Below are 12,623 nucleotides of genomic sequence, written 5' to 3'. Positions count from 1 at the left end.
TCTTCCTCTATCCAAAAGTAGAGTGTTCCTATGAAACCTTTCATAAGCCAAAATGGCGTAAAGCTTGGGGCACCTAGGTGGCTCAGTTGGTTAAGCATCTGACTTCAACTTGGGTCATGATCTTGTGGCTCATGAATTTGGGCCCTGCATTGGGGTCTGTGCTGACAGCTCAGAGTCTAAAGCCTGCTGTGGATTGTGTGTCTCCCTCTCTCTGCCCCTCCCCTGCTTGCACTCTGTGTCTCTCCCTCTCTCTCTCAAAAATAAATAAACATTTTTAAAAAATGGCATAAAGCAAAGAAGCAATTAGCATTAATTTACATAGAAAAAATTTTGAGCATTCCCAGACCCTCCAAATTAACCTGTCTTAGGCTTTTCTGATACCTTAGGATATACCTTGCTAACAGATGCACAGAAGAAATCAAGATACAGCACAGATGCTCGCAGATACAGTTCAAAGCTCTGACGGCAGTCAGAGTGGCTAAAATGAACAAATCAAGAGACTATAGATGCTGGAGAGGATGTGGAGAAATGGGAACCCTCTTGCACTGTTGGTGGGACTGCAAACTGGTGCAGCCACTCTGGAAAACAGTGTGGAGGTTCCTCAAAAAATTAAAAATAGATCTACCCTATGACCCAGCAATAGCACTGCTAGGAATTTACCCAAGGGATACAGGAGTGCTGATGAATAGGGGCACTTGTACCCCAATGTTTATAACAGCACTTTCAACAATAGCCAAATTATGAAAAGAGCCTAAATGTCCATCAACTGATGAATAGATAAAGAAATTGTGGTTTATATACACAATGGAATACTTTGTGGCAATGAGAAAGAATGAAATATGGCCCTTTGTAGCAACATGGATGGAACTGGAGAGTGTTATGCTAAATGAAATAAGTGATACAAAGAAAGACAGATACCATATGTTTTCACTCTTATGTGGATCCTGAGAAACTTAACAGAAGACCATGGGGGAGAGGAAGGAAAAATAAAAAGAGAGGGAGGGAGCCAAACCATAAGAGATTCTTAAAAACTGAGAATAAAAATAACTGAGGGTTGATGACAGGTGGGAGGGAGGAGAGGGTAGGCAATGGATATTGAGGAGGGCACCTGTTGGGACGAACACTGGGTATTGTATGGAAGCCAATTTGACAATAAATTTCATATTAAAATAAATTAATTGATTAATTTTAAAAAAAGCTCTGGCGGCTTGTTGCTGAAATGCTGAGTGTAGTTCCGGGGAAAGAGCTTGGCGGGGCCGCTGTCCATGCCCAGGGGCACAGCCTCTCTGGCAGCGGCTACGAAACAAATGCTGATTGCTATTTTCACTTTTCATCTTTCTTCATAGGAGCAAAAATTCTCTTCATATTTCTTTTTGCTAGCGTCAACAGGTACTAATGTAGATCTTTCATAAAAATGAAGTAGCATAATGCTGATGTTCAAAAAGGGGATACCTATACTGTCCCTTGGAAACATGGTACTAAAAATGTTAAGTCAAAAATTGGCTTTACCTTTTGACAAGTAACTTCTCTGAGCCTCAGTTTCCACATTTAAAATACTAACTCTAGGGGCGCCTTGGTGGCTCAGTCGGTTGAGCGTCCGACTTCGGCTCAGGTCACGATCTCGCGGTCCGTGAGTTCGAGCCCTGCGTTGGGCTCTGGCCTGATGGCTCAGAGCCTGGAGCCTGCTTCCGATTCTGTGTCTCCCTCTCTCTCTGCCCCTCCCCCGTTCATGCTCTGTCTCTCTCTGTCTCAAAAATAAATAAAACGTTAAAAAAAATTTTTTTTTTTTAAATAAAATACTAACTCTGGGGCACCTGAGTGGCTTAGTCAGTTAAGCATCCGACTCTTGATTTTGGCAAAGGTCATGATCTCATGGTTCAAGAAATCAAGCCCTGCATGGAGCTCTGTGCTGATGGAAAGGAGCCTGCTTGGGATTCTCTCTTTCTGTCTCTCTCTCTCTCTCTCTCTCTCTCTCTCCCCCTCTCCCTCTATGCCCCTCCCCCACTTACTCATGCTCTTTGTTTTTCTCTGTCTCTCTTTCTCAAAATAAATAAATAAACACTTAAAAAGTACTAAATCTACCATGCAAGTTTGTTATAAGGTTAAGAAATAAGCAACTGATTATACTAAACAACAACAACAACAACAAAAACAACAACTTCAAAAGAGTTGCTCTTATGGTATGCGAATTGTTTCAATAAAACTGTAGTTTTTTAAAAAGAAGCACTCAGGGGGTGCCTGGGTGGCTCAGTCGGTTAAGCATCCCACTTTGGTTCAGGTCATGATCTTAAGGTTTGTGGGTTTGAGCCCCGCATCAGGCTGTGTGCTGACAGCTCGGAGACTGGAGCCTGCTTAAGATTCTGTGTCTCCTTCTCTCTCTGCCCCTCCCCAACGTGTGCTCTGTTTCTCTATGTCTATCAAAAAATAAATAAATGTAAAAAAAAAAAAAATTAAAAAGAAGCACTCAACACAAAATAGATGCATGATAAATAATAGTTGCTGAAATTTAAAAGTCCTCAAAGTAAAAATACCAAATGAAATGATAGAAAGTATTATACCTCTTGCCACAATTTGCCAGAGAATGTTTTCCAACAGAACGGGAGTAAATTTTACTAACTGCCTCTCTTTATATGTCCTAGCCATCACAGGGTCTTTATCATTTCCCTAGTTTAAAAAATATGAATAATGTTCCTTTAATTCAGTTTTAGTTTTCATTGTATTAATGGGTACTAAGGCTGTGCGGTTTTGCCTGTGAAGACACCTTAGATCCTCAAAAGAGGTGGCCACTTTCTCCCCTGTCTGGCCTGCGTCTGTGCCCCTAAAAGAATGACCTTCCATTCCCACTGGCACTTAGGCTGGGAGGCCGCTGGGGGGTAAGGACAGCTCTGACCTTTCTCTAGGTATTCCATAACTTTTTGTTCCTGGGAGAAGTTGTACAGTGAAAGATGGAACAGTGTCGTGTGATAGACAAGGCCTGTCACCAACTAGGCACTGGTTTCAGCAAGTCATTGCGTTTTGGCGTCCTCGGTTGTTAAATGAGTGGAGTGTGCACTAAGATGACTGCTATTTCCACTGGCTCTGGCATTCCGTGATTCTTAGCCCCTTTGAACTTCTTGTCTTGGTACTCTCGCATTTCTCATTTCTGGTGTAGGCTTTACTTAACCATTTATTTGCTGGTGCTGTTGCAGAGATGGAGGAAAGAGCCGCAGTGGGCCTGTGTTTGCTAAATGCTCAAACTAACGTGTTTCTTTATTTTCCAAAGCCGAACCTAGTGTTAATAAAACCTGGTCTTGGTTATGTTTCTAAGTAGAATAGTCACTGCTTTTTCATTAGTTGGATTATTGGCTCTTAGTTGTTTCTTTTATTTAAAAAAATTTTTTTAATGTTTATTTAATTTTGTCAGAGCATGAGTTGGGGTGGGGGGCGGGGAGGCACAGAGAGAGAGGGAGACACAATCTGAAGCAGGCTCCAGGCTCTGAGCTGTCAGTACAGAGCCTGACACGGGGTTCAAACCCACAGAGGTTGGTTAGATCATGACCTGTGAGCCAAAGTCAGATGCTTAACCGACTGAGCCACCCAGGTGCCCCAGTTGTTTCTGTTACATGTATACTAACTTCTTCCTGATTATAAGTGTAATGCACTCTTATTTTTAAAAATTGAAGCCTTAAAAAAAAAAATCCAAACATGAATATCTTTGAAACCTGAAAGACTCCCCATAATCCAAACCCCTGTTGATAATCACTAACAGCCATTTAGTATATGTTTTTCATCTTTGCTAGCCTGAAAGAGCTAAACAGGATTTCCAGATTTCTTTAATTTTCATGAGATTGAGCCTCTTTTCACATGTTCAGTGGCCATTTGTGTTTTTTCTTACATTAAAGTGTTCCTATTTTAGGCCATTTTTCTGTTGGGTTGTTCATGACATTCTTGTTGACTTCTAAGAACTCCTTGCATGAAAAGGAACTATACTCCTGCATGTATTGGAAATATTTTTCCTGCTTTGCTATTTCAGTTTCACTATGTAGTTTGTTTAGCTACCATAAGAAAGATTTAAAACTGTATGTAGTTATATTATCATTTTTTTTCTCTTCATGTCTTCAGGATTTGGAGTTGTTCTTAGGATATTCATCGTATTTTCTTTCAACATTTATTGTTTTGCTTTGATAATTAAATATTTAAAACAGCTAAAATACATTCAGGTGTAAGAAATAAGGGCTAGTGGTTTTAAACGTATACTTCTCATCACCTGGCAGAAAGTGGCCATCTTGACTTTGGAGCTCAGTGACCTCAGCACCCACCAAATGAGGGCTTCAGGTAGGACACAGAACAACGTATTACAGGAGAGAGAGAGGGATTGTTCATTTGGTCATAGAAGGCTAAAATCATAATGGGGCTTATTGGGAGAACTGTCTGTTGAGGTGGACCCTTCGGTAGCATGGAGATGACAAAAAGAGGAAAAGAAAATGCCTTCATCAGTGGTGGTCCAGGCCATGAGCTAGAACTTGGGGGAGCCAGGCATGAGCATGTGGTGAACCTGTGGAAGATTTTTGAGCTGGGATGTGATTTGAGCAGAACTGCCCTTTAGAGAAAAGAATCTGGTACCAGTGTGGGAGTGGATGGTAGCAAGGATGCAGGGATCAGTTACAAGGCCAAGGCTTTAGGTTCGTTTGGGTTAGGAGATGGTATAAAACAGTTCCAGTTATAAGCAAGTAAGGAAGTCCACCAAGCAGAACGTATCACTGCAATGTGATTCCAGGCACATCGTTGATACTTTGTCAGGTATCAAAACCACAACTGGAAAGCTAGGATCAGATTATATGCAGAGCTCTAGATAGGCCACTGTAGGTGCAGTAAGGCACAGTCATAGGATTGGATTTGGGGACAGGACCTGAAGATGAGGAGCAAGAACAAGACAGACAATACTATAATAACTCAGGCCCTGTATAACCCATTAAGATGTGCACTTGAACATGGAGAAAGCAAATGGAGAACCAGACTCAGATTCCCACAAGGTTGGCTTGATGTTCTTCGTCATGCATTGAGCTAGAGGTCCTTAAGTTACCTTTAGCTTGGTCCCTTTAAGGAGAGAATTGATCCCATGCAGGCAGTGAGGCTTAGCCTGCAAGTGAGGTCACCTGTGATGACGTGAGTCTGAGCGGGACACAAGGAAGAAAATGATTACAGTCAGCTAGTCAAGGAAAGCAGTTTAATTGCCTCCCATGGGGAGTGACCCAGCTTTTCTTTGTAGCTTTAAAAATGAGCCCTTGGTAACGTTTCTATTTATTCTTTTTCCCTTTGGTGGTGGTCATGACCTGGCCCCTGCATTCTTGCATGTTGACAGAACTCCTATTTACCTGCCGGATGATGAAAATTTGGCCTTTTAATTTTTGGGAAACACTTTTATACTCCAATATTTATATTGTTCAAATTGAGTTTAACCTTTCTGCCCTTTTTAACCTTGAACACAACTTCTGTGTGTTGTAACACCTCTTTACAGTTTTCAGGCTAACCTTGATTGAAAAGCTGTTAGAAAATCTTAAAGTCATGACACATGTAATACTCACCGTGACTCCATGGCTCTAAACATGGAGGTTATCTCCCTTTGGGGACACACACACATGTGCACAACTTAACATTTTGTTCTTCTTTCAGACATCAGGAAATCAGATGGAGTCAGGAGAATTTGATGTGGAAATAAGTAATGAAAAGGCTGCCATAGGAATGGCCCCCAATGGCTGGACATCCCGTATATTTAGGAACTCCACTCATAAAAGCCTTAGGAATTCACGAAAGTATCAGAATGGCCTTGATGTGGAAATCAAAGAACTCGTAAGTTGCTTTTCACTTAAATTAAATCTTTTGTGATATAGTTTGGCCGTTGAAATTCTTATCCTTGCAAGTATATTGCAGGCACAGATGATTCCTACTGTGAATTATACCCTTCCTGGAAAAAAGGAAATTGCAACTTTTAAATGTATTGGACAATGAGTAGAAATCAATTCCAATTAAAAGTGGACTTCTGGTAGATCCAGATACACAGTCTGTGTTTCGATGGTTAAAATTAAAAGTAGATACTCCATTCATCTTTGAGATCCAGAGATAAAGCTAGTCTAAAGTAAAAGGCTCCGATATTTGCATTCTGTTAAGGGACAATTACCTCTCATGGCCTGGGCTGAAAAAGCCAGAATAACATCCATCTAAATAAAGTAAGACTCTGCATTTTTCTTTGACATAAAAAAGCCTTAGTGGTGAGAAACCCAAGGCTAGTATGGCCATGGCTCTACAGTTCCCTTGGACTCAGGCTCCTTTCATCCTTATCTTCACTATCCTTGCCTGTGACTTGCACCCATGTGACCTAAAAGGGCCCCTGAAGCTCCAGCTGTAACATCTTTATTCCCAACAGCAGGAGGAAACAGAGATTTTCCACAAGTTCCATACAATGCTTTTATTTATGTCATTGGCTGTAACTTCATCCCACGGCCATACCTAGCTACAAGGGAGGGTAAGAAATTGGATCTTTTTACTGTATGCTATTACCACTCTGAATTGGATTGGAATTCTCTTACTAAAAGAAGGGGAGAATGTTCAGAAATAGCAAAAATTGTATGTTCTTTAACACTTCTCACCCAAAGACCTGTGATATCATTAATTCAAGTCAACAGAAACTTTTGTAATCGAGGGGAAATCCATTCCAAGAAAACATAGTTTCTTATTTCACGAGATTGTTTGAAGACACATTACTTGATAAAGGTTGAGTTTATTTTTACTCTTGTCTTAGCCTTAAGAAACTAATCGTACTGAGAGTTCGTTGCATCTGTTTTTCTCTGCCCACAACATTACTTACTGCAGAAATTACAAGGGCTCCCTTAGAGGTCTTCATCTTGGTATATTTATGAAAAGGAGAGTAACAATCATACTATTGTGAATTTGCATTATCTGAAGTAATATAAATACCCCCCATCTTTTGGCTATGGAAGTCTCCAGTTTTTTCTCATTTATGTTAAGAGCTGTGCTGCTAAGTCTTTACAGTCTGGTATTTCAGAGGACCACTTGAAGGGAAATGCACTTCCCTTGAAGAACTGCGCAGAGAAGAGAGGAAGGCAGAAAATGCCACAGTCAACAAATTGTCACAAGTACCATCAGAGAGGGTTTGACAGTGTGCCCAAGGAGAGGGAGGAATTAAGTGTGATGAGAGGGACCTGGGGACACCTGTTTGTGTGTGTTGTGTTGAAGAGCATTCTGAGTAAAAGCTCATTTATCAGGCTGGAGACCAGGTCTTAGAGATAATGCTAACTATTGGGGGCGGGGGGGGGGGGGGGGGGTAAAATAAAACAGAAAATGGGTGGCTTGAAAAATGAAAGCTGAGTAGAATCTACCCCTATGTTCTCTGTTTCATAGAGACCCAAACATGGGGCTCTGCAGTGGCTCAGTCAGTTAAGCATCCGACTTTAGCTCAGGTCATGATCTCACGGTTCATGGGTTCAAGCCCCATGTAAGGCGCTGTGCTGACAGCTCAGAGCCTGGAGCCTGCTTCAGATTCTCTCTCTCTCTCTCTCTCTCTCTCTCTGCCCTCCCCCACTTGCACTCTGTATCTCTCTCTCTCTCTCAAAAATAAACATTAAAACAACAAAACATAGAGTCCCAAACATGACCTATTTAAATGACCATAAGGCTATGGGATTCCATGTGCACCTTTTCTATCTAGTTTAATTTTACAGGATAATGTTCTGATTCCAAAAGTAGTTTATATGACCTAAATCCTTCATGTTTGAGCAGACCTTGAATTTGACATTTGCTGAGAATCTGATATGGGCCAAGCACTAGGATAGTTTCTAAGGATATAAAGACATAGTCTGCGGGTGGGTGGCTCAGTTGATTAAGTGGCAGACTTCAGCTCAGGTCATTATCTCATGGTTCATGGGTTCGAGTCCAGCCCCGAGCTCTTTGTGGACAGCTCACAGTCTGGAGCCTGCTTCAGATTCTGTCTCCCTCTCTCTCTGCCGCTTCCCCACTCACAGTTTCTCTGTCTCTCAAAAAATGAATAAAAACGTTAAAAAAATTAAAAAAATAAAGACATAGTCTTCACCTTAAAAAAAAAACACCCAACATATTAAAAAACAAGGCTTGGAAATAAATAAACGGGGGAAAAATGCAAAATAAGCTAAGCTTTGAAATAGGAGAAGCCAAGGAACAGTAATAAAAGAAAAGGGGCATAATTAATTTGGTTTTGTGAGTTAGGAACACGTCACGGAAAAAGGCAGCACTGGACAGGGTTCTGGGGGTGAGGAGACCAGGTCCAGGTTCATAATGGTATCCCACATTTATAAGGACATTTATCCATCTTTTCATGGGTATTATCTCATTTAACCCCAACATCATCCTTGTGTTGAGTTGGGACAAAATTCTAGAGCATTTTGTGCCCAGGTCCTGCCTCTCCTCCCTCTGCTGAGCTAGTCACATCATGAAGACTGCTTCTTGAGTGAACAGCTCTTACTTACCTTATGTAATCTGTGAACACTGTTAACATTTTATAACAGACCATCTTACTCTCTAGGAGACTGGTGTGGACTGGTTATTCTCAGCACCTAGTTTGGAAGTTCTTTGAGGACAATGCTGTGTCTTTGTCTACAAACTCTGGTGGTAACTGTTGTGTTATGACCAGTTTGTCCTGATACATAGATGTGTGTATGTGTGTGTGATAGGATGAAAATGTGCCACCAGTGTCTTTTCTGAAGATCTTGAAGCTGAATAAAACAGAATGGCCTTACTTCGTGGTGGGAATAGCATGTGCCATTGCCAATGGGGCCCTTCAGCCGGCATTTGCAATCATGTTCTCAGAAATGCTAGCGGTAAGTTTGAAACCATCATGTAGTAGTTTGAATTAAATGCATTCTCGGGGCACCTGGGTGCCTCAGTTAAGCGTCCAACTCTGTATTTTGGCTGAAGTCATGATCTCATGGTCTGTGAGTTCGAGCCCCACACGTTGATGGTGCAGGGCCTATTTGGAATTCTCTCTCTCTACCCTTTCCCCGCTTGCATGCTTTCTCTCTCTCTCAAAATAAGTAAGCTTGAAAAAAAATAAAAATTAATAAAAATTAAAAATCCGTTTTTGTGCTGACCTCCCCACTGGGTCCATTTTGGAGTAAAGCTTCCTCCATTTTGGAGTAAGCTGAAGTTTTTAATTCCCCTTTGAGGAAAGACGCAAGGCAAAAGAAAAGGTAGCCTTTCAAACGATTCCAAGTTATGATACTAATGAAATTGTAAGTTATAAAATCACTAACAGAGGCTTTTAATTAGCTCTTCATTGAGGTGAAGACGGTGCTCCCTTTCCCAGTTGAGGAGAGCAGGTGCAGGCTCCAGGAAGGCTGGGAGGAGGTGGAGAAGGACAGGCTCAAGTCCCAGCCCCCAGGGACCAAGCGCTGGGCACAGACCGGCCTCGCCATTTCCCGGCTGTGCATACATGGGCTGGGTGCTGCCCTTGTCGGTCCCCAGTTCCTTCATGTATAAAGTAATCCTGCCTCACAGGCTGGCTGAGGATGGAAAGAGATGCTACAGATAACTATAAGGGGAGTGTTGAAGAGTGTCTGCCTCAGAGTGAGTATTCAAAAACTAATAGCAAGTACATCATCGTTTTAGCAATCCTTCCCTGGCCTGAAGAGTCTAAGAAAACTCATAGTATCTAATCCAACTTCCTTGGGGAACATTTAGAGAAAGTTATCAGAAACATCTAAGGCTCCATTACACCCACCATTTATATTGTATAATCTTAGTCAACCCCTAACATTATTGCAGAGACTTTCTTGTTAAGATAAATTCTTCTTCATCATGTTATAAGTTTATTGTACTTGTGACATGGGACATTGGTCTCCAATTAAGAGCACAAGCCAAAACAATAGTAAATTAGAAAGGACCCTTCAAATGTTTTAAAATTAGAAAATAAAGCAATCCCTAGCTCTCTTGCAACTCAAGAGCTGTGCAGACTGTATTTCTATTTTGGGGCCTCTCCTACATGCCAAATGCTGTCCTGGGCACCAGAGATAAAAGCAGAAAATAAACCAAGCCCTGCCCTCAAACAATTTACTTTCTGTTGGGACAAACACAGAACACACAAACAAAACACAAACATGTAGCGTGTCAGGGGACAGCAAGTCTTTTAAAGGCAGGGCCTGGCAGCAGGGGGCTGGAGGTGGAGGTGCTGTTTGATGTTGATTGGTCAGGAGCAGGCAGAGCCCCTGTGGGGCAGGGGTGCAGGGCTGGGGCCAGGCAGGCACCAGTTGGGGCAGAGGGAACAGCAGTGCAAAGGAAGAGGAACAAACACCAAAATGTGCAACCACACACAATCCAGATGCAGTGTTTCTTCTCATGTTAATTTCCACGTGACCTTCAAGTTCTGGGAGATGGGAAGTAGCATCGTGGTCCCCAAGGGCCTGGGGAGTGGGTATGGTGGGGTTCCTGTTTCACGGGTGCAGAGTTGCAATCTGAGATGATGAAAAGTTCTGGAGATGGGTAGTGGTGAAGGTTGCACGACACGACACAGTGAATGTATCTTATGCCTCTGAATCGTACACTTAAAAATGGTTACGATGGCAAAGTTTTTGTTGTATGTATTTTACAATTTAAAATAAAACCCCACATGTTCAAAGCCCAGTTTTTAAACTGTAATGCTGAAGCCATTATTATGGGAAGAGTGAAGAGAATCATGTAATCCAAGTGGGCATTTTAAATGTTCTTTTGTAGGTTTTTGGACCAGGGGATGATGAAGTAAAGCAGTGGAAATGCAACATGTTCTCGTTGCTTTTTTTAGGTCTGGGAATTATTTCTTTTTTTACTTTCTTCCTTCAGGTAGGTACCTATGATTTCATCTTCTCGTAAGTCTACCTTCTATTAGAGAATATAATCTATTAGGTTTCATTATCTATTAATATACATTAATTATCAATTAAAACCTAATGGAACTTTTGAATCTTAAATTGAAATGAATTGCAAGCATAGTCTTTGCAGCTCTTTCACAGGGCAGTGTCCTGAGCAGAAGGAATAGAGACTTTGCTATGTTCTAAATTATATTATGTCCCAGGTTTGCCCACAGCAGACATTCATGACAAAGGAAAAAAGAGACTTGAATTCATAAGAGAACATAAGTACCAGTTAAACTAATTATAAACTAGAAAAAAAAATCAGTACACCAGTATATTCTCTTTTTATTACTTTTGGTACCGTTTCAAGCAACTTCTCTGATCTTTTCCTCCTTAACAGATGAACTCTGTGTAAGAACATCTATAATGCTGCATTTATATATTGTAAACCTGGGCAAAATGAACTAAAAAGCCTGTTCTGTTTGTACTTTTCTACCCAGATTTACTAAATTTCTTTTGTCTCTGTAACTCAGCACCACACAGGCCTTTCCAATACAATCCAGTAAGTCAGCAAAATGAGGTCTCCTAGTCTTGTCCACTATGCTTGTCTTCTGTCTTGTTGAGCCAATGGTAAAAGTAAGCCAAGCTTTTTATTTGGAAATCATTGCCTTACTGGTAGCAACACAGTGATGCAATCCAGCCCCAGGCCTGGTGTGTTAGGGAGTGGGGATAGTTTTAGAAATGTATTTTATATATTGTGGGAACAGTGGGATGACGAATAGAACTGCAGTGCCCACATTGGCCTTGAGCGCTGTGCCAGCCGAGGAAGGAGGAGACCGCAGTAGCCCGGGCTTGGACTCCTGGGGCAGACTCATCCCCAGGTACTGATCACCTACTCTCCTGGCTTAATAAAGACTCCTGATGTGTCCTCCCAGAGCATTCTCTGCACACCTACACCAAAGCTCTGTGTGCCTGGAGGTCTCACCCAGCCCAGCGGTGGACATCTATGCTGCTCTTCCATTTGAACATGGCATAATTGAGAGAGAAATTTTCTGGCAAGGCCGCTTGAGGAGGAAGAATAGCCTAATTGTTCCCCCAATCTGAGAACAGGTGGAGCTGTGACAGAGAACCAGCAAACTCGTGTGGAACTTGATAGTACAGACCTCCTCCTTCCCTCTCCACTACACAAGACAGAATGTGTTCCTGCATGGAGTTTTGTTACTTGTGCTTCCGGCGGTTTAAAGTATCAGGAACATGCCAAAAGTTGTAATTCTATACGATACGGTGCTTACTGAGATGCCCTTGAAAGTTGGGGAAAGGAAATACGTTTAGAATGTTTCAGAAGCCAGGCGTGTCTGCGTGGCTCAGTCGGTTAAGCATCTGACTATTGATTCCAGCTCAGGCCACGATCTCACAGTTTATGGGTTCCAGTCCCATGTCGGACTCCATACTGACAGTGCGGAACCTGCTTGGGATTCTCTCTCTCTCCCTCTCTGCCACTCCCCTGCTCACATGCTTGCGTGCTTTCTCTCTTTCAAAAATAAATTATTTAAAAAAATTTTTTAAAAGAATGTTTCAGAAGCCATAACTGGACATTTGTAAGGTTTTTGGTGTCAGGATTCTTTTGTATGCTAATGATTGGGCAAGTACATGAATTTGAAATTTGGACTTGGAATTAGTGTTTGGTCATAGACTTTTGTTACCTGAATAGTGGACTAATGTATGTGTAATGTAAAAACTAATATGAGTACACCCACTTGGGTCAAATAC

The 12,623-nt window shown here is 41.7% G+C and overlaps 1 protein-coding gene across 2 annotated transcripts in view; it reads left to right on the top strand.

Moving 5' to 3' along the window:
• The window catches only part of ABCB1 (ATP binding cassette subfamily B member 1), a 208,364-nt gene that overhangs the window by 171,064 nt on the left and 24,677 nt on the right, over positions 1–12,623 (top strand). Inside the window, exons 15-17 of one of the 2 annotated variants that reach the window (XM_015535129.2) lie at positions 5,653–5,829; positions 8,703–8,849; positions 10,738–10,842. The exons of the other annotated variant lie outside the window; for it this stretch is intronic. Of the exons in view, the coding sequence (XP_015390615.2) occupies positions 5,653–5,829; positions 8,703–8,849; positions 10,738–10,842 (429 nt within the window). The remainder of the gene's footprint in view (positions 1–5,652; positions 5,830–8,702; positions 8,850–10,737; positions 10,843–12,623) is intronic. 2 annotated transcript variants of the gene reach the window in all.

This window comes from Panthera tigris, chromosome A2 (assembly GCF_018350195.1).
Source record: "Panthera tigris isolate Pti1 chromosome A2, P.tigris_Pti1_mat1.1, whole genome shotgun sequence".
NCBI lineage: Eukaryota > Metazoa > Chordata > Mammalia > Carnivora > Felidae > Panthera > Panthera tigris.
Note: the sequence above shows the minus strand (reverse complement) of the source record. Positions and strands in the feature narration are given on the sequence as shown.